Genomic DNA, 21,160 nt, shown 5'->3' with positions numbered 1-21,160 from the left:
CAAGGTGGTCAGAAAGTGTGCAAATTGTGTATTATATAAGTTATTGCAGCAGCTGTAACAAAACACATTCTTTTCATCTCTTGGGTATCATGCTCCTTTGGTTCCAAAAGCACTGAGTTCTTTGTAATAATATTCATTGTGTGCCATTGGAGAGATTTACTTTCCTACTTCCTGGTATTTGGTAAATAACAGTTAATTTTGCATTACTAAATTTGTGAATTTATTTTTGAGCTACTATATGCACTGAATGATTGCACATGCTTTTGAACCACTTACAGACTTTTAATTATTTTATCTCATTGTGTATGTAGCTTATAGTATGTATCCTTGAGATAGTTACTGAAATTGGTACAATGCACCAAATGGTATCCTTCTTTATTAAAATACTGTATACAATGACTCTACAGAGTGCGATAAAATCAGTTGTCTTTCCCAAACCAATTATATATTGCCTCTCCAAAATCCTGAGTCCTTTCATTGGTTTAGTTTTCAATGGTCCATACCCCTTTCCCAACACAGCCACTTTTCCCAATCTAGTAGGCAATACTTCTTCTGAAAAGGTTGCTTTTGGCACTGAAGTTGGGCTTGTTGGTTTTTAACTCCAAATAATAAAACAAGGAAATTATTGATAAAGTGATTTGAGGAAATTCACAGAATCTGCCTCAAAGGGGTGAAGAAACTTTCAATTGTACATATTCTTAATTTTCCTGTGTTTACTTCATTACAGGTAATTGCTGATTACTATGGCTTGAATGGAACCTTTCAGCTTAGGCCAAATGTGAGACTTCTGTGGGCAAATGGAATGCCACCTCCAGATGAACCGAGCTGTGGTTTTTCCAAGGACAAACCTGCCACCTGTAAATCATGTAATTTTTCTTCCAATATTAAACTTTCTCTCATTTCAAAAAGACTTGGGAGAATATAAATGAGTAAGTTATACTGTATGTACAGATGCTAGTCCTTAGGTTCATCGTATCTATACTTAGTCTAAGCAACCCATGTTCCCATCAACTTGCCTTAGATTTCTTCCAGTACTACAAGAAATTTAAAGTTTACAATTAACCTGTCAACTCCAACAAGTGAGCTGCTGTGCCAGCTAATATCACTAATAACACTAATCTTCACAATCTGCCATGATATTTCACTACCAATGAGCAAAGTAACAATGGAAAAAATGTGTACTAGCAACTAAACAGTGGCCAGCACCAGATAGTTTTAAAACTAAGTAGGCATAACTATAATCTTAATAAGATCTTGTGGTTTCTAAGCCATTCCTTTGGATTTAAGAAGCTGCAAAAGTCACAGTTAATTAAGAATGACAGGAAAGTAAGACAGGGAAATTACAGATGATAGCCCCACACTTGTTATTGGGAAACGAGTCTTCACTTAAGAGTGACTGAACACTTCAGAATTTACTAAACTGACACTAAATAATTTTGACAGTCAACAAACATTCAAATCCCAGTGAAACATTCTGCACTTAAAAGTCAAAGACAGAGTTTATTGTTACATGCTCAAGAACATGTATGCGCAGGTACAATGAAAAAGTTCAGCAGCATCACAGATTTAAGGCATTGTATAAGGAGCATTCACAAGAAGAAATCATAAATTAGACATGTTATATATAATCTTTCCATGAAAAATACATACCAAAAGATCCATTCTAGTGCAAAATGATCCAAATGGAGCTCAACTATCTTCTCCATTTCCATTCAGTGGCACATGTCAGTGTCATTTATATTGCATTTCACAGCTTTCTTTTACTTTGTGTGCCACAGTAATGTAGTGGTTATCGTGACGCTAATACAGCTTGGGGCATCAGAGCTTTGAGTTCAATCCAAGCGTCCCCTTTAAGGAGTCTCAGTATGACCTCCCCGTGGAATATGTGGGTTTTCTCTGGGTCTTCTGCTTTCCTCCCACAGTCCAAAGACTGAGTTAATGGGCCATCGTAAATCCTCCCATGGTTAGATTAGGGCTAAACTGAGGTTAGCTGGGGTTGCTGGATGGTGAGGCTCAAAGGGTTGGAAAGGCCTACTCTGCACTGTATCTCTAAATAAAATGACAAAAATATCAAAACTGGGTTCCAGAGATTAAATTAGAAAGCTTATACATAGAGTCATAGTCTCTGAGAAAATTGAGTTATCTTGTGGAAATAAGAATTGAAGCTGAATGCAAATGGATAAGGGGGAGATGGTGAAAGATCAGGGTCTACAAATTAGTGTACAACTGACAAGCATTTATGGGAGAAATTTTTAATAATTCCCTAACAGGCAGTTATTAATAATAAATCTGTGACCGTTGCATTTTTTTAACCAAGTATGATTAGCTGATGATTTCATTGCAGAATTTAAATTGGAGTTGAGGTAGTTATTAAACAGGTTTATAAAAAAGTAATTACGGAAAAAACAGTTCTAAACTGGCAAAAGTACAGCTAGGGAGGTGCATTTTCTGAATTTTGGCATTATTTAATCTCAATAACTAATCAGTATGAACAATAATGGCTTGTCTTGTTCTGTGTAGGTGGTCTTGGAGAGTCCGCGGTCACAGGCATTGTAGTTGGCTCACTGCTGGGATGTGCACTACTGCTCGCTTTTTACCTGTTCAGGTAGGAATCACCATTTGTGGAACTCAGCCTGCGTGAGGAAAATAAATATCAATTTCTTCCACTGGGTATCTGCATGGGCCTATTCTTCAACTTCAATAGAATGGGCATTTTAAGAAACAAATCGTTTACTCAGTTTTTTAAAAAATGCTGTCAGTATGCATCTTGGCATTTTGTTAGATCTATGTGTACAGGATTCTCAACTAGTAGGACGTTGCCAGGGCTCAAGGGGATCTGCATAGGCTACTAGCTTGATTCAAGTTAATGAATAAACTGACTGAAGCATGCAGAGGTCCTCCCCGACTCCGTTAACATCAAGCAGTTTACCTCACAGCCTCTACTGAGGTAAATAATCAGCTGTTGTTGAAAGAGATTCAAGGCATATTTTAAGAACCAACTCATATATCACTGCACAAAAAAGTCAAATTGAAAAATACAGCATGAAACGTCTCACTCTCCCTGGAGTCTGTTTTTATAGTAATAGGTTATTTCCTAACTTTTATTTAAAGCTTTAACAGCAAAAGCATTTTTCAGTGGAATTGTTTCTGTAACCTTCCAGAGGTTCTGCTTCACACATAGGTTTGACTATGTGATTTCATTTCCCCTGTGGATATCACACTCTAGTGTTAATGGTGGAAGATAAACTGTACTGGAATGCAGCATTGCTGACTGAGGTCAGAGTACTGTAGCCCAAGGCAGGGTCTATAATTTTGAGTGCAAAGGGTAATACAAGGGCAGCACAAAAAACCAAAGGCTGCCTGTTCCCATTTATCATAACTACTTCATAAGTTTTCTATGCCTTTATTCTTCCTTCAATAATGTAGGCGTCATATAATCACCCATATCCATCGGAAGTAGGGGCCCAAGTCTCCTGACCTGTTCAGTAAATGCGCTACTGTTGCTGACAGTTATCCTCTCAAGAAGCCTGAATTTAATGCCATTTCCAAATCTGTCTGTCTAATCCTTTCAGTGATAATAGTTGGGGGGGCGGCGGGGGGGGGGCAGCAATAGCAATTTGATGCATGGACTTTACTTCAGAATTACACCTCTGACTTTGAAGTCTCTGAAGTATTTTAACATTGATATTATTCCCACAAATTTAAAGAATACAGAAAATACAAGGGAAGAAGGATAGTAAATATTGTGGCATTGAAGCACATGGATAAACCTCTGGAGCCTAACCAAGTGCATCGTAGAATATTGTTGAAAGCAAGCAAAGAAATTGCTGGCAGAGATTTTTGTGTCGTTTTCAGCTGCAAGTGAAGTAGCAGAGAACTGGAGATTGATTCATGTTAATGTTGGGGCCTTATTTAAGGAGAGCAGCAAAATAAGAACACTATAGGGTGGTGAGCCTAAGAATCACCTCCAGTAACTTTTGCATCTATAATCTTAGGATCCATCTCCATTTGGAATGGCAAGGACTGTTTAGGGATAGTCAGCATGGCTTTGTTCATGGGAATTTATGTTTTGTGAATTCCAGTGAAGTTTTTGAAGAGGTGGCCATGAGGATTGACAAGGGCAGGGTAGTAGATGTTGTCTACATGGATGTTTGTAAAGCTTTTGGCAAGCTCCAACATGGTAGGCTGGTCCAGAGGGTGAGATCTTAAGAGATTCTGTATAATCTAGCCAAATGTATACATATTGGCTTGGTGTAATGAGACAGAGTGTGGTAGTGGAAGGTAGTTTTTCAGGCCTATGATCAGTAGTGTCTTGCAGGGATCAGTGCTGGGTCTACTGTTCTTCATCAAACTTATTAATGATTTGAATGAGACTGTTGGTGGAATGAATATTAAGTTTGCAGAAGGCACCAAAGTGAAGGTTGTCTCAGGTCACAAAAGGATATGGCTCAACTGGAAAAGTGGACAAAGGAAATGTGGATGGAATTTGATTCAGAGAAATATGAAGAGATGTATATTTGGAAGTTAAAGCTTCCATTCACTGGCAGAAGATCCACAGTAAATGACAAGACTCTGGAGAGCATAGTGGAACAGAGAGGCCTTCATGCAGAAGTACAGAGTTCCCTGAAAGCGGTGACACAGGTAGACAAGGTGGTGAAGAAGATGTCTGGCATGCCTGCCTTCATCAGATGAGACACTGAATTCAAGGGTTGGGTCGCCATGTTACAGGTGTATTGGACATTAATGTCTCAACACTGGGAGAACAGTATGCATTTCTGGTCACCATACAATAGAAAAGAACAATGTGCCCAAGCTAGACAAGATGCAAAAAGGGCAAAAATGGGGTCAAGAGCTTCAGTTATAAGAAGAGAATGGATTGAAGGAGGCTGTGGGGTGACTTTATAGATGTTTATAAAATCATGAAAGGCTTAGGGAAGGTGGATGGTCACAGTCTTTTTCCCAGGATAGGGGAGTCAAAAATTAGAGGCATGGGTTTCAGATAAAAGGGGAAAAGTTAAAGGGTAACTGGGTGTTAGGATTTTCACAGAGAGGGTGGTGAGAGTATGGAATGATCCTCCAGGGGAGGTGGTAAAGGTTGGTACAATAACAATTGAAGTAAAATCGACAGGTTCATGGAAAGAAAAGGTTTAGAGGGATATAAAACCAGTACGGGCAAATGGGACTAGCTCAGAAAGGAACTTCGGTCAGCAAAGACAAGTTGGGTTGAAGGGCCTGTTTCTAGGCAGTATAACTCTATGATTTCATTACTAGAAATCCTCTGGAACAGGAAAGAATTTATTTGTTTACTTTCTCTGTCTGTGACTAGCCAGAAGGATGGAGGAGACAGAATGGGAAATCTTAATTTCGATGACTACACTGGTGTTGAAAGGTTATGCTTTGATCTCCAGATGTGCTTAAAAGTTAGAAATTGACAGGATACTTATTCGATTTTGTACACACAGGTGGGAGGCAGTCTCACCCTTTGAATGTACAATCAGAAACTTACCTCTTAGAAGCATTAATTCCTTTATTCACAGAAGAAGGCCCATTTAAATTCTTCAAAGTGTTTAAAGGAGATGGAAACCTAAAAGGAGCTCATTGAAAATAAATCTTTTCCGTGAATGAGACCATTGAAGTGTATGAGAAGTGGAACAAAATGCAATATTTTAACTTTTTCTGACAGGCCAGATGGGCTGCACTGGTTGGTTCTTGTGCAGCCAATGAAATGTAGAATGACATGGCCAAGAGCAAGGTCATACAGCCCATACCTGTATCGGCTTTACCATAGAACCACTGAATTAATGCCACTTGGCTGTTAGTTCCTCATACCCCTGTAATACACACTAAGTCTGTTTCCACCAGTTTTTAACATAAAGGGGCCTATGGCTCACAAGACTCAAAAGCAGAAATGCTGGACAAACTCAGCCAGACAGGCAGCACTGGTGGAACAAGAAGGAAGTCAGAGATTCTTTGTACTGGTTTCTCTTCCCCCACGTGCTGCTTGACTGGCTGAGTTCTTTTGATTCAGATTACCAATATCTGCTGTGTTTTCTGTTTTGCATGATTACCCCCTGTTCAATTTCATCACAGCAATGCACAGCGTTCATCTAGTTTACCTATTATAATGGTTCTGACAGGTAGCCAGAGTTAACTATCTTGCCCTTTGGCTAATTAGGAATGATCATTGGTCTTTAGACCATGCTGTTTTATTCAGCACGACCAGGCCCAGTCTACTGACATGAGGTCAACTCACAACCAATGAGTTTCCAATTATGAATGGCCATTTCCATCCCTGAATGAGTGAGACCAATGGATTTAAAAAAATATATTAATAAATTAAAGGATACAGAAAATAGTGGACACAGCCCAACGCATCACAACCTATAGGCTCACTTTCAAAGACTCCTTACTACTCATGTTCTCAGTATGTTTTTCTTTAAATGCACAGTTTGCCACCTTTTCCCCATGATTGTTTGTCAGCCTTTGTCTGCTTATGTATATTTTTCATAAATTCTATTGCACTTTTTTTCCCTGTAAATGCCTGCAAGGAAATATACCTCAAGGCAGTACACTACAACATACACTTACTTTGCTGAAACTTTACTTTGAACTTTGATTAAGGGATCTGGGATTACTGCAGGAAGATGGTGCTGACGTAAAACATCTTAATAAGTAATGGAGCATGCATGAGGGGTTGAATGGCCTTGTCCCACTTCTAATGTTAATTTTGATTGCCAAGTGTTGTTGGCCCAGCAACCATATTTCAAGTTAACATTTCTAATGAGCAGGAATACTTTACAGAATGCTGAGGAATGGTAAGATATAATTCATGCTATGATGTCATGCTTTTAGATATAAGATTATAAATGTCAAAACAAAATGGAATCAACTAAGAAGGAAATATTTAATCTTGGCTATATTATGCTGGAATATTCTAATTCAAGAGTTTAATTCAGATTTACAATTTCCATATTACTTCTCCAACATTGCTTCAGCCAACAAATATACACCCTGAATGCCTGACGAAGTATTTCCAATTATTCACTCTTAAGTTACTCAGCAGCCTTAATGTTACAGCTCCTGAGGAGTGCTTGCTGTTTTAAAAAATGCAGAACTTTGAGTTTTCTGTAAGTGAACAGTTGACTGAGATGCCCTGAGTAAAACCTGTATTCTGGCAAACTCGTTTTTTTAATTGAACTAATCCATCTGAGTGTAGCCAAAGAGGTTATTAGCAATGAACCCACAATTTGGTTATATGATCATTGGTTTAGTGTCTCCAGCAGTGCCAAAAATGTCTGATGAACCAAATTAAGACCAATGGCAATTATCATGCATTGCGATTGCTTATTAGGTTGGTCCAGCTGATATATGACTGTTTAAGTGCAGCAAGCAGTTGAGTCATCAGTAGGATGCAATGAACAGGTGTTGGGAAATGGAGGCATCCACTTGCCTTCCCACTCTCCTTGTCCTGCAATTATGCTGATTTAGGTCTAGGGTCTAAAAATGGATGTGACAGGGACAGCCTAAAGGCTACGATATTACACAGCCACACAAGTTCTATAAAATGCCAGGACACAGAGGCTGATTGCATCACGATGAAGGCATCACGACTACTGCCAGGGCGAGAATCAGAGACCAGTATGATGCATTATGTATCGATACACACATCAACTAGGTCGTGAAGGCATGGAACCCCTTCTGGTTCTGTGCCAGCAGGTTCAGTCTCAAAATTGGTATTCAATGACAAATTATACCAAAATCAAGGCATTAAAAATAACTTTTATGAATAATGAATTGGGATCTTTACACTCATCGGAAGGAAGACACTATGACTTTTTTTAAAACTAGCATCCCCAGTATACTGTACATTTATGACCATTCTACAATGAAATGAATTAGGTGTAAACCACAGCCGCTCACATGTATTCTTGTATCTAATGTGATTATGGCTGATCTGATTGTAACCATATCTTTACCTACTCCAGCTAATCATTCACTTCTTTGCTTCTCAAGAATTTGTCCAGCTCTTCCTGAAAAATATACAAATACTCTGATTCCACTGGCCTTTGAGGAAGAAAATTCCAAAGATTCACCATCCCCACGGAGAATAAATTTCACTTCACTGCTTTGATTCCCACTACTCCCTGTGAGGAGTTTATACATTTTCCCTGTTATTGTGTGGGTTTCCTCAGGGTGCTCCAATTTCATCACAGATTCCAAAGATGTACAGTTAGGTTTAATACATTGTGGGCATGCTATGTTGGTGCCAGAAATATGGTGACAATTGTGGGCTGCTCCCAGCACATACTTGGACTTTGTTGATGCAAATGAAGCATTTCACTGTATGTTTTGGTATGCATGTTACAAATAAATTGAATCTGTAAACTCTCACTGCTTTTATTTAGAACATAGAAAACCTACAGCACAATACAGGCCCTTCGGCTCACAAGGCTGTGCTGAACATGTCCCTACCCTAGAAATTACTAGTCTTACCTATAGCCCTCTATTTTTCTAAGCTCCATGTACCTATCCAAAAGTCTCTTAAAAGACTCTATCGTATCTGCCACTACCACTGTTGCCGGCAGCCCGTTCCATGCACTCACCACTCCCTGAGTAAAAAATTTATTCACATTCTCTTTCGTTGACTTGCACTTTCTCCAGCTGTCTCTCTCTCCCTCTCGTGCTCTCACTCTCACTCTCTCCCCCTCGCTCTCTCTCTCTCTCTTCCCATCTCTCATTCCCCACCTTCTCTTTCTCCCTGGCATCATATTCTACATCAAGAGGAATTGTAGATGCACGTTAATATGTGCAGCTGCTGGGTTTAGCCAGACTAAATGCACAGGCTGTTTGTGCCTTAAGTTTGTGAGGTATAGAGAGAGACGGAATGGAGAATACCTGTAGTGAACTACATATACCTGTCTGGACACGCCCCCTGCTGACTGCTCCTGTGGCTCCTCCCACAGACCCCTGTATAAAGGCAATTGAGAGCGGAGCCCGGCCTCTCTGTCTCCAGGATGTAGTATGATGGTCAACCACTGCTTGTTCCTTCTTCCAGTCAATAAAAGCCGATATCTTGCAGACAAGGCCCGCCCCCTGGTCAAGTCTACCACTTTTCCCTTCTCTGCTGAGGCCTGCGCGGCCTTCAGCTGCATTAAAGGGGACATTGCCAAAGCAACGATGCATGCGGTGGACGAGACCATTCCCTTCCAAGTAGAGTGTGACGCCTCCAATTTCGCACTGGCTGCTACCCTCAATCAGGAAGGCAGGCCAGTAGCATTCTTTTCTCGTACCCTTAAAGGCTCTGAAATTCGGCACTCCATGGTGGAGAAAGAAGCCCAGGCCATAGTGGAAGCGATTAGGCACTGGAGGCACTATCTCGCCGGCAAAAGGTTCACCTTGCTGACTGACCAGCGCTCGGTTGCGTTCATGTTCAGCAACCAACAGCGGGGCAAAATCAAAAAATGATAAGATTTTGCGGTGGAGAATAGAACTCTCCACCTACAATTATGATATCCTGTACCGGACTGGCAGACTCAATGAGCCCGCTGATGCCCTATCCCGGGAAACATGTGCTAGCGCACAGCTCGACCAGCTATACGCCCTTCATGTACATCTTTGCCATCCGGAGGTCACCCGATTTTACCATTTTGTGAAAGCTCGGAACCTGCCATACTCCCTGGAAGACATCAGGACGATGACCAGGGACTGCCAAATCTGCGCTGAGTGCAAACCGCACTTCTACCGTCCTGACACGGCACAACTTGTCAAGGCCACCCACCCTTTTGAGCGACTGAGTGTTGACTTTAAGGGCCCCCTTCCCTCCACCGACCGCAATGTCTATTTTCTCAATATTATCAACGAGTACTCACAGTTCCCCTTTGCCATCCCCTGCCCCGACACCACTACCACGTCCGTCATAAAAGCCCTGCGCCAGCTCTTCACTCTGTTCGGATATCCCTGCTATATCCACAGTGATAGAGGGTCCTCCTTTATGAGTGACGAGCTGCGCCAGTACCTGCTGGCTAGGGGCATTGCTACTAGTCAGACCACGAGTTATAATCCCCGGGGAAATGGACAGGTGGAGAGGGAGAATGCCACAGTGTGGAAGGCCACACTTTTAGCCCTTGTCAAAAGGGTTGCTGGTCTCTTGATGGCAGGAGGTCCTCCCCGAGGCACTCCACTCTATCCCGCTCCCTGTTATATACGTCCACCAATGCCACCCCTCACGAACGCCTATTCTCTTTTCCCACCAAGTCTGTCACTGGGACCACCCTACCAGTTTGGCTGACGTCCCCGGGCCAGTGCTGCTCCGAAAACATGTGAAGAGTAATAAATACTCCCCGCTGGTCGAGGGGGTTCACCCTCTACATGCAAACCTCCAGTATACATACGTGGTCTTACCTGATGGGCGGGAGGACACGGTCTCCGTCCGCGACCTGGCGCCCGCAGGAACAGCAGATCACTACGCCGAACACTCCCCGGTAACTATGAACACTGCACCCGAGGTGACACCGCGCACACCAGGCCCTACACAGACTCCTCACGACACTCATATACCGGGCGTTTCGTACGCGTATATACCAAGCGCCTCGCACATGCGTGAGGGATCACTGACGCCTAGTGGGCTGACACCTCCAGTTAGGTTGGAACCAGCACAACCTCCGTCTCCGGTGCAAGCACCACCGGCACCTGTGCAATCACCACCACCGGCATCTGTGGAATCACAGCCGGTGCTACGTAGATCGCTGCAACAGATTTGACCACCTGATAGACTTAACCTGTAAGAAACTTCGCCACAAAGGGGTGTGGTGAATGTGGTGAACTACATATACCTGTCTGGACATGCTCCCTGCTGACTGTTCCTGTGGCTCCTCCCACAGACCCCTGTATAAAGGCAATCAAGGCCTGAGCCCGGCCTCTCAGTCTCCAGGATGTAGTATGGTGGTCACTCACTGCTTGTTCCTTCTTCCAGTCAACAAAAGCCGATATCTCGCCTTTACGTCTCAGAGTGAGTTATTGATGGTGCATCAATACCATTTTGACAGCAGGAGTTAAAGAAGGTGAAGTGGCAGGAACAATCAGATTGTTTTAAACAATGAAAGTGTTGGGATCAGATTTCCATGGTAATGTGGCAGACAGAATATTATCTGCTGAGTGTGGCACAATCTGCTGATGCTGTGAAACTATTTGGAGATGTGACCCACAATTCAAGAAGCCTCCACTTTAAGCCAGGAGAAAACTGGAAATCTTTGGAAAGCTATCGACTTGTTTCAGTCACTGCAAGAAAGAGCTGCAATGGCTAGCTCTCTTAAATAGAGTTGTTCAGTGACTTCCCTTGCATAGCATCAGATGACAACTGTGAGATGGTCGCAAATGTCCCTCAGTAAAAGATTTGGAGTTGTAGCAGCAGCAGGCTGTAGAGTTAAGGTCTTCCTACTCAATGGGTAAACTTTACCAGGAGAATGCTGGCTAATGCATGTAGATCTGTGATCAACCATTTCAAAGTTCAAAGTGAATTTATTACCTAAGTATGTACATGTCACCATAAACTATTTTGAGATTTACTTTTTTGCAGGGCTTCACAATATAAACAAAGAAATACAATAGAATTAATGAAAAACTACACACAAACAAGGTCTGGCAAACAATCAATGTAACAACCAATGTGCAAAAGAAGACAAATAATGCAAATAGTTTTTTTTAAAAAAGTGAATAAATAATACCTTGATAATAAATTGCAGAGTCCTTGAAAATGTGCCCACAGATTTTGGAACCAGCTCAGAGTTGGGGTGAAGTTATCCACTCTGTATCAGGAGCCAAGTGGCTGAGGGGTTATAACTGTTTCTGAACCTGGTGGTATGTGTTCTGAGGCTCCTGTACCTTCTTGCTGATGGCAGCTGTGAGAAGAGAGCATGGCCTGGATGGTGGGGGTCCTTGATGAAGGATGCTTCTTCCTTGTTCTGCAGATCAATCATTTATCATGATATGTCTTCTGGAGAGCAACATCAATTATGATGTTTGACAATAAAATGTCTTCCTTTCCAACACAGTATATAAATTCAATTTCTTTAACTTGGTAACATGATTAATTCACTGATCAAAATAGGACATTCAGCTTGTGGCAAAAGCTTTACAATCATTTTCACCTATCTCCTTGCATTTGGAGTGAGGATAGCTTTATAAGAGACCTGTGACTTGATTATAGGCTGTCCACTTATTCAGGTTATAAGATGCAGTATCAAAAGATAGAGCTATGGAAGAGAGGGGAATGAAAAATATTTTCGTCAAGACTTGTTCTGCAAAATTATAAGTACATTTCAAAGGGACGTGCTTTGTAATCTGTTGGGAATAATGCGCAGAGTAAATCTTTGTGAATACAGTTAACAATGTTACCACACTTAATGACCAAAGAAACTATACTGTGGAGAAAAGGGAAACACTTTTCTTGTTTTCATTAATCTTTATTTGAAGTGCCAATAAATACTTCACTATAATAAATCATTTCATTATTGAGTATCAAGAAGTAATTCTACTAACCTGATTGTGACAGATAATCCTGACCATACCACAATACAATGAACCAGACAGCATATTTCAATATGTGTTAGTGGCGAATTCCCTGTAACAAGTTTTCACAGGAAAATTACCCTATTATTTTAAAAATGTGGAAAAAAAGAAACCACACAATTTGAAACGTCTCTATAAATTAGGCATGTCCTGTAGCATTCTTTGCTGACTTTGGAAGTGTTCTAGTAAAGAAATCTAGCACATCAGAAACAAACACTGTCAAATATTTGTCCTGGAATGTTCTCTGAAGCCATTTCAAATTCAGATTGATCTGAAAAGAAACTAAGATGGATCTGTTTAGTATTATTCCAATTTGTCCAGTTTGGACTTCTGACAATTGTAGACACAATTCACTGTCTGATTCAGCTAAATGCAGCTTCGCATTTTTATAGCACAGATGTTAAACCCAAACGATTTGAAACTGGCTGCAGAAAGCTGATCAGAATCTGAAATCTGACCAGATTTGAATCGAACTTAAAGGTTTCAATTGTTTAAAATCATAATTTGATTTGTCCTTCAGTTCAAATTTTCATCTACTCCTCAATTAAACATTCATGACTCCACCTTCTGAAGTAGTGGCACATTGCAGTAGATTGTGCGGAGGAGTTCACTAGAATAACTTGCAAAGAAGTGTACTCTACTTCCCTTGAAAAGAAATATTAGACTTTGAATTGCCTAAAAAAAAGTTGCTCGGCATTGTTGAGTAAACGCATTTTTAAAACCTAGATGTTTTGGTGCAGATTTTCGTTCTGAATAATCTTGTGTAAATCATCAAGTTTTTGTGTCACAGAAGTGAGCACCCAGTAATCTATACTATGTTTCTTCAGGGATACATGTAGAATTTTTAGGTAAATTAAGATATTTATTTTAAGGTATTTCTTTGAAATATTTTTTAGGCATAGGATTCTTATTAACCAGACATACTATCAGTTTCAGAGAATTGACAGTGATCATCTGAAGCTGTATGTTTCACTGTCATTAATGCCTCAAAGCCCGGGCTGGTATGAGGCCAGGTGCATTTTCAATAACTGGATATGAGAAAGAAGAGCATGAAGATGAAATGGCAAATTTAGATCTGTATTATAGTCATAATTATTATCCATTAAAGTATTAGACATTACTAAATGTATATAACCTGAAAGAGAAATGCTAGCTCAGTATTCGAACTGATCCTGTATCATCAACTATACTGAGACACAAGGGACCACAGTTGCTGAACTCTGGAGCAACGGACAATCTGCTGGAGGATCGCAGTAGGTCGAGCTCCGTTTGTGGATGGAATAAGAATTGTTGACATTTCAGATTATGCAGATCTTCAACCTGAAACATTGACAATTTACTTTCATGCACAGATACAGCTCGGCCTGCTCCAGCAGGTTGTTTGTTATTGGCAATATATCCCTGTTAAAATGCAAAATAAACCGCTTATGCACAAAGTAAACTTTGCAACCTTGCTACCCTTTCTTTGCAGGAAGAAATATAGGATAACCGTTGAGAGACGAGGTCCAGTGCACGAAGCTGAACCTGGTAAGCACCACCACTTGCGAGAAGATTCTGTTCGATCCAGTCTATCAACAGCTTAAACAGTAGAACCAAATGTTCCTTTATAAACTTTCAGTCTTTAGGGGAGTTTACTAAAGGTGTCACTGCAAAAAAGAAAGGCTAATATGAAATTAATTCTTTTGAAGCATAAGCTATTAATTTGTGACAGTTCCTTTAGCTTTGGAAAACTCAGGAAAATATCATTTATTACATTGCTGCATGCTACTGGAAGCGGCATCTCTGTGAAGCTTATAAAATGTGATTCAGCCTGTTCCATTAGGTCAACACTGACTCACACTGGCAACTGAAGAGAACCTTCAAAAGAAGATATCTTGTATATGATCATTTATCCCAATATATATTTAATGTGATCTGTCCTATTTGCCTAAAAATGGAAATATTTGAACCCTACAGAGATAGGGATTAATCTTAGAGGTGTGGTATTAAACATTACTGTTTCATGGTAACAGTTGCAAATTTTTTAAAAAGCTGTGGTGAATTCAATCAGTAGGTTAAAAATTACATTTGCTGATGCTATTCTGTGAATGTTTGGTGCATTTCACATAGCTGTTCATTGATCTGTTTGCTTTAATTTGGTGCATGTCTTCATTGAAATAGTAGGAGAAGAATTTGGTATAAGCATTAACATTCATTCACTATTGTTGTGAACGAAATTTTGACCCTCTGGCTGCATAAGCATCTGTGCATGACTGTTTCTATTTAACTTGTACAACACCACAGTTTGAATTTTCCAGTTACTGCTTACACCAGAGAATGCTACCTGGAACTGTGCTGCTCTTAGCTGCTTTAAAGCAACTTGCTTTTTTTCCAGAGATAATTTTTAAAGCTTCAGTGATAGAATACTGACAATAGCTTGCATTTATGTAATGATTTTAATCACCAAAGCTCTTCAAAATTATTAATCTTGGAAAGTTATTGCCATGTTATATTCTTAAGACTATAAACTGTGACTTGCTCACTGGTAAGCTCAGATAATTTTTCTTATACACAAGTTGTTGGCATTATGAACACTCCACCTTTGAAAGCAGTAGTGAAATGTTAGGGTTCATTTGGAATTAAACTACATAAACTGTACAGTGAATAAGGTCTTTCATCTTTGACCAGCAAAAATTATGTATCTATAAAAGATTTAGGATATTGTTTTCAAAAAATGGACTGCAAATAAGTCAACATTTTTTTTCTAAAATATAATTGTTAAGGAATTGCTAATATTTTAAACAAATCATGTACATATTAAATAAAATAAATATACCTGTACAGTATTTGATCAATTAAGACTTTCAGGCCTGTTTTAAAAAGGTTCTTGAAAATAATATGTTATTATGCAAATTGATTATTTAGATGCTGCTACTTGTATTTTAGTCGGCACCTGAGAATATAAAATTATACATGAATGGTCCCAGTAAAGCTTGTGTAAAATCAGAAATTGGTAACACATGTTAACAAAAGAAATGAATATATATATACTCATAACAGTGGAAAAACATTGAATATTTTAAATTAATTGTGCCTTGTAATTTCCTCATTAGATAATAGTTGCAGCAGCAAGATTAGAGCACATTGTTATATTAGCTCATGTGCTGTAGATAAACATCTTCTGCCCCCATAAATGTGATTAAATTTATTCACTTAGTAGTGAAGGACTTAGTCATTTTTTTTCCTGGTGTATTTCTACACACAAATAATATTGCAGTTGCCATGGGAATACTCTATACCAGTGCAAATACGTATGCAAATTTATTGATGGATTATGTAATGTGTTTTCTGCCATCCGATTCTGGCTCAGAATGTATTGCATAACTCCCAACCCAGCTGTAAGAGAATCAAAACTGCCTTTTTAAGATGGAAGCTCATTATGAAAAAACATAATGAGATGTCCTCTTAATAATTGATTTGTGTGATACTGCAATTGATAACAAATTGGTTGTATGAACTTTTGCAACAGACTTTCTTCGAGCAAGATCATCATTTTGAAATGAATAAATATTTACTGAACTAACTTTTTTTGGTTTTTTTTAAATATATTTCTGTCACTTCTAGCATGTACCACTAGAGACAATGTTAACAACTGACGCTATGAATAGTTAATTATCCATTTGCCAGTGCTGTCAATGTTTAGATTGTGAGCTGCTGTTTCAGTATGTAATTAAAGATGGAAATAATGTGTGTTTTAAGGTAGAACGATATGAGAATACTGGGAAAAAGGAGATTTGATAGATATGGTTCTTAAGTGCAAATGCAAGGTGCCATACAGTATGACGGTAAATACTGGCGTAAATTAGAAATATCTGCATATAATGTGATATTTATTTAAAGGTCATCTTGAGTTAATATTCATAAACTGTAGATAGTTTTTAAATACATTTTATTCAAAATGAATTGGTCAGTTTTATATTATCTATAAACTGCATTGTTGCATCTTTCATATCTGTGGACCTTGAAGATGTGTAAATGTCTTTGTAAACAATTTTATTTTCTGTAAACTGATGTCATATTCTTCATAGAATATTAAATCAAGGCAGATTCTGGCAATAAAATAATGAACAATAAAACCCTTTGCTCCTTTTCTGTGTAATTCTATCAAGTACCTGATGCACACACTTGATGTTTGCAGAATGCTTAGCATGCTACCTCTGCTACTATATCTAAGTAAGCTCCTTGGCAGATCAGTAATGCTCGTGAACAAGTAAAATTTAATCAGCCAAGCATGTTTACCAGGTTTAGTGGTGCACTCTGGGATAGTAGTAACTACACCCCTTTTAACTGCATGGACAAATATGCTGTTTTATATTTAATTTACACCTACATTTTCGACCGCAAGTAACCAATATTATTATGATTTTTTTAACTTCTTTACTGATGATCGTCCATCAGAAATCTCTCTTTGAAATGTGATAGTTTTTTGCAATATCTGTCACTTGTAGGAAGGGAGCTAACACATGCTTCCCATTTTATCCCTCAGGTCCCCACTGCTGCCACCCACTGCTATGCTTCCTCCTTCAGCTGAGAGCACGGGATGACCTGGGTCACAATCTACTCCATTGTCACCATTAATGCCACACTATACATGGTCAACAGGAAGTGCACGCCTGCAGGACAGGACTGGTCCTGCCAGTTCGTCCTCGAGCTGAGACGGAATATATTATTGCTTCCAAGCCTTGGCCTACTCAAGCACCCACTGATGTATAGCTTTCATTATTTTGTTTTCATGTAGAATGTGAATATTTTTTGGAAGGGAAGTGTAACTTCTCCCATGCATTAACTATATTTGTTGTGGCTTCCTACATTACAAAACAACCTACCCATATCTTTCAAGTGAAAAGATGCTCTCCATTAGTAGCATCATATTATGCACGATATTAGGTTGAACAGAAATGTACGAACAAATTCTGGAGATTTTACGAACATATATCTTTAGCTGAACATCTTTTCAGGAAGTACTTTATTTAGAACCTAGCTCTAATTCTTTAACAGGATTTGGTGTCAACGAATTGTTGACAGGACTCTTGGTAAATGTTAATTTACTGATAATTTCTACAAGTCAATTCCCATTGATTCAGATGATTAGTTAATTAAAGACTTGCATGAGAAGCAACCCATGTTTGGGCAGTGTGCAAGTTGTACAGCAAGGCAGATGTCTGATACATCAGTGATCACTGACATCATTATTACAGGAATAAATTATTAAAATAGATTCAATTAAATATCAATTGACTGAAAGCTTTAAAAGGTTCTGAATAAAGTATCTTGATTTTAATATGGATTCCAAAGGGCATTAAGTGAGTTAAAGTTTACATTAAAGGGAGGTCTGAGATGAAAGTATTAGAATCCAATTATCAGTAATTAAATCTAGAGACAGCAAAGGCACGGATGAAGGTATCAGCAGGAGGTGATGTAAGGGACTGGCTATAGTTGATAGTGAGGAGAGCAGATCAGAGTGAACTGAGCATCAGATGCCAAGACTGACAGCAATGCTGACGGTTTCATTTAGTCATTAGGGAGAGGGATAAAAATACCGAATAGAAAAGAGGAGTTGTTTGTAAACACCTCTGATCCATTTTTTCAGTAAAATTGTGATTGATCTGATATTTGATCTCACATTCTTGTACAATTCCACTCTCCTTGATTCCCTTCTAGTCAACTTTATTCCGCTTGGATCTCAGACGTAATGTACACTGAAGACAAAAGTTTTGAGCAATGAATACTAGATGTGCTATACCACCAGCATGATCAATTGGAGGCAACTGAACGTTTGAGACTGGTAATAAAGTAGAATGGGGAATGGTTAGTGTATGCAGGGAAGTTGCCAATGTGACTTTCAATGACATTGCTGGGAGATGAAATAGAAAAATCTAGGACTAAGTCTTCTTTTGTGATTACTACATGTGTCTTTAATACTTTTCATTAGTTTTGACATTCTTCTAATTGTCATTGATGTTTTTTAACTAAACCTGTGTGACTCTCTGGCTCTATCTTATCTATCTTTGTTCTGTTAGAATGTATTCCTTTAACCTTTTAGGATATTAGAAAACTTCCTCTGATGTGGGAATGAAGAGCTGCAATTTATGCATGTTTTGACCAACACTTAATAACCCTGGAATTTGTTCTCATCCTCTTGTTTCTCTCCTATCTCGTCCATGCCAAATCTGAAGCCATTTTGTGAACAGGACACACTGCCTGCCACTCAATACTGCTTCCATTATACCAGTCATCATCCAATTCCTTTTCAGAATGTTAGGCTAACTAATCTCATAGGACATAGACAGTACAGCACAGTGCAGGCCATTTGGCTCCCAATATTGTGCTGACCTTTTAACCTACTCCAAGATCAACCTAACCCCTCCCACATAGCTATCCATTTTTCATTCATCAATTTGCCTATTCAAGAATCTCTTAACTGCCCCTATTGCACCTGCCTCTACCACCCTCACCATGTGCTTGGTACCTCCAGTCTTGAACATTCTGATGCTTGCCCCACTGGCCTCCAGCTTTGAATGAATGGATGCTACTTAAAATGACCACAGCTCCCATCAGAACTTGCTGCTGGCCTCATTCATCTATGTGTATTTAGTCAGGTTTACTCCTGCTCCAACTTTATTTATTTATTTAGAGATACAAAGCAGAACGGGCCCTTCTGGCCCAACTCAGCAACCCACCTATTTAACAATGACCAATCAACCTACCAATCGGTACTTCTTTGGATTGTGGGAAGAAACTGGCGCAGCTAATGGAAACCCATGCGGTTCATAAGGAGAACATACAGACTCCTTACAGATGGTACTGGAATTTAACTCTGAACTCTGGATCACCTTGAGCTGTAATAGCTTCGTGCTAACTGCAATGCTACCGTGGTGCCCTATGATTGAAAATTTCAGTCTTGTTTTTAAATATCTCGATAGACCCAGACACTTCCAACACTCCATCCTGGCAACCTCATGTCTCCTTGACTTCATTGATCCTCCAGCTCTGGCCACTTATCTCTTCTTTATATAAATTGTTACAGAGTTTGGGGGCCAAGCCAACTGCACATGTATTGGCTTTGGTCCCAAACTCTACAAACGTCCACCTTTTGCTTTCCATCTATCTTCTGTAAGAGGCTCCTTATCTCTCCGACTGAGCTTTTGGCAATTTACCCTGATGGTCCTCTCTCCTTCTCTGTAGCTCAATGTAAAGTTTAGAACATAGAACACTACAGCACAGTACAGGCCCGTTAGCCCAAGATGTTGTACTGATCTTATAACCAACTTCATGATCTAACCCTTCCATCCTACATTGCCCTCTATTTTTCTATCAGCTTTGTACCATTTTCCCCTCACACACCTTCACTTTTCCTCATCTGCCCTTCTCTGGTGCCCCTCCCCTTCCCTTTCGTTCATATTTGATATTACTGTTATACTCCTTGAGCCCTTTCATTGTGGTGGAGTGCTATACAAATGCAGTTGGTACTCGTTGTGACGAGGTAGTTGCAAATTGGAGTGGAAATTAAAACAAGGATTGACAAAGCACATGATGGCACGTTGGTAGTCTATCTAAAGAGCATTAGGTCTCAAGGTGCTCTGCTGCAAAAGTCCCTGATAAAATCTCATTCACACAAAGTATGTGCACCTTCTGTTTTGGTGTAAGTGAACATTATGACAGGTTTCATATTCTTCTTGGTTTCCTCAAGAGCTTTGGCTCCCTCTAATCAAACTCTGTTTCAGGATGTTTTATCTTCTTTGGCCGAAGTGTGTCTATGAAGATCTACTGATGCATTAAGTAGGTTCATGCCTCAGATTTGGGATAGGATTTCTGGTAGAACTTCCATATGAATGAAATTTGGCTGTGCCACAATTTCATTGTGTGTTAGAAACTCGTACTTGGATAATTATTCATAAACTGTAAGGAATTTTGCAATTCAAACAAATCTATGTGGCTGTTGCCCTGCCTCAAACATGAGCAGCTACAGGGCGTGAGTAAATAAACCTCGTGATATGTTTGATAGCTGTCATTTTATGAATATTCTAAGAGAATATTAGTAGCATGAGTTTTCCCATGAGTATGGACGGAAAGCTTGGATGGATTTTTTTAAAATCAAATCACTTCAGAAAAAAATTATGCAAACAAGGCATTTGAAGATATCAATAGCAATGTGTACTTGTGAAGCTTTGTTTTTGACTTTTAAAAATGAAAGATATCCATGCATTTTCTGTTGCTGACATTGTAAATAAAAAGCTTTTACTTTGGGGCAATCACTTTAAGCACTGTTGGTTCAATGTATGATTTTTACACTTCAGAAATACCCTTATATTCATACCAAGATACTACAACAGCCTGAGTAATATGCATAAGATGCTGGAGGAACTCAGCAAGTCATGCAGCACCTATGAAGCGGAGTACACAATTGACATTTCTACCTGAAACCCTTCATCAGGACTGGAAAGGAAGGGGGCAGAAGCCAAAATAAGGTGGTAGGGGGAGGGGGGAGGAGCACTGTAGAAGTTGACAGATGATAGGTGAAGCCAGATGAAGGAGGAAGTTAGGTGGTGTGAGG

The 21,160-nt window shown here is 39.4% G+C and overlaps 1 protein-coding gene across 3 annotated transcripts in view; it reads left to right on the top strand.

Moving 5' to 3' along the window:
• npr3 (natriuretic peptide receptor 3) overlaps positions 1 to 20,867 on the top strand; it is an 89,233-nt gene extending 68,366 nt beyond the window's left edge. Inside the window, exons 6-9 of one of the 3 annotated variants that reach the window (XM_059989516.1) lie at positions 728 to 857; positions 2,521 to 2,605; positions 14,039 to 14,094; positions 17,093 to 20,867. In XM_059989516.1, coding sequence (XP_059845499.1) covers positions 728 to 857; positions 2,521 to 2,605; positions 14,039 to 14,094; positions 17,093 to 17,184 — 363 coding nt within the window. In that variant the 3' untranslated portion in view covers positions 17,185 to 20,867. Of the gene's footprint in view, positions 1 to 727; positions 867 to 2,520; positions 2,606 to 14,038; positions 16,696 to 17,092 lie in introns of those variants that run through there. The other 2 variants (XM_059989515.1, XM_059989517.1) reach the window with 2 other exon arrangements.
• Positions 20,868 to 21,160: the final 293 nt, after the last annotated feature.

Source organism: Hypanus sabinus, chromosome 14 (genome assembly GCF_030144855.1).
Source record: "Hypanus sabinus isolate sHypSab1 chromosome 14, sHypSab1.hap1, whole genome shotgun sequence".
In the NCBI taxonomy this organism is placed as follows: Eukaryota; Metazoa; Chordata; class Chondrichthyes; order Myliobatiformes; family Dasyatidae; genus Hypanus; species Hypanus sabinus.
The sequence above is the reverse complement of the archived record's forward strand: the minus strand, read 5'-3'. Positions and strand labels throughout refer to the sequence as shown.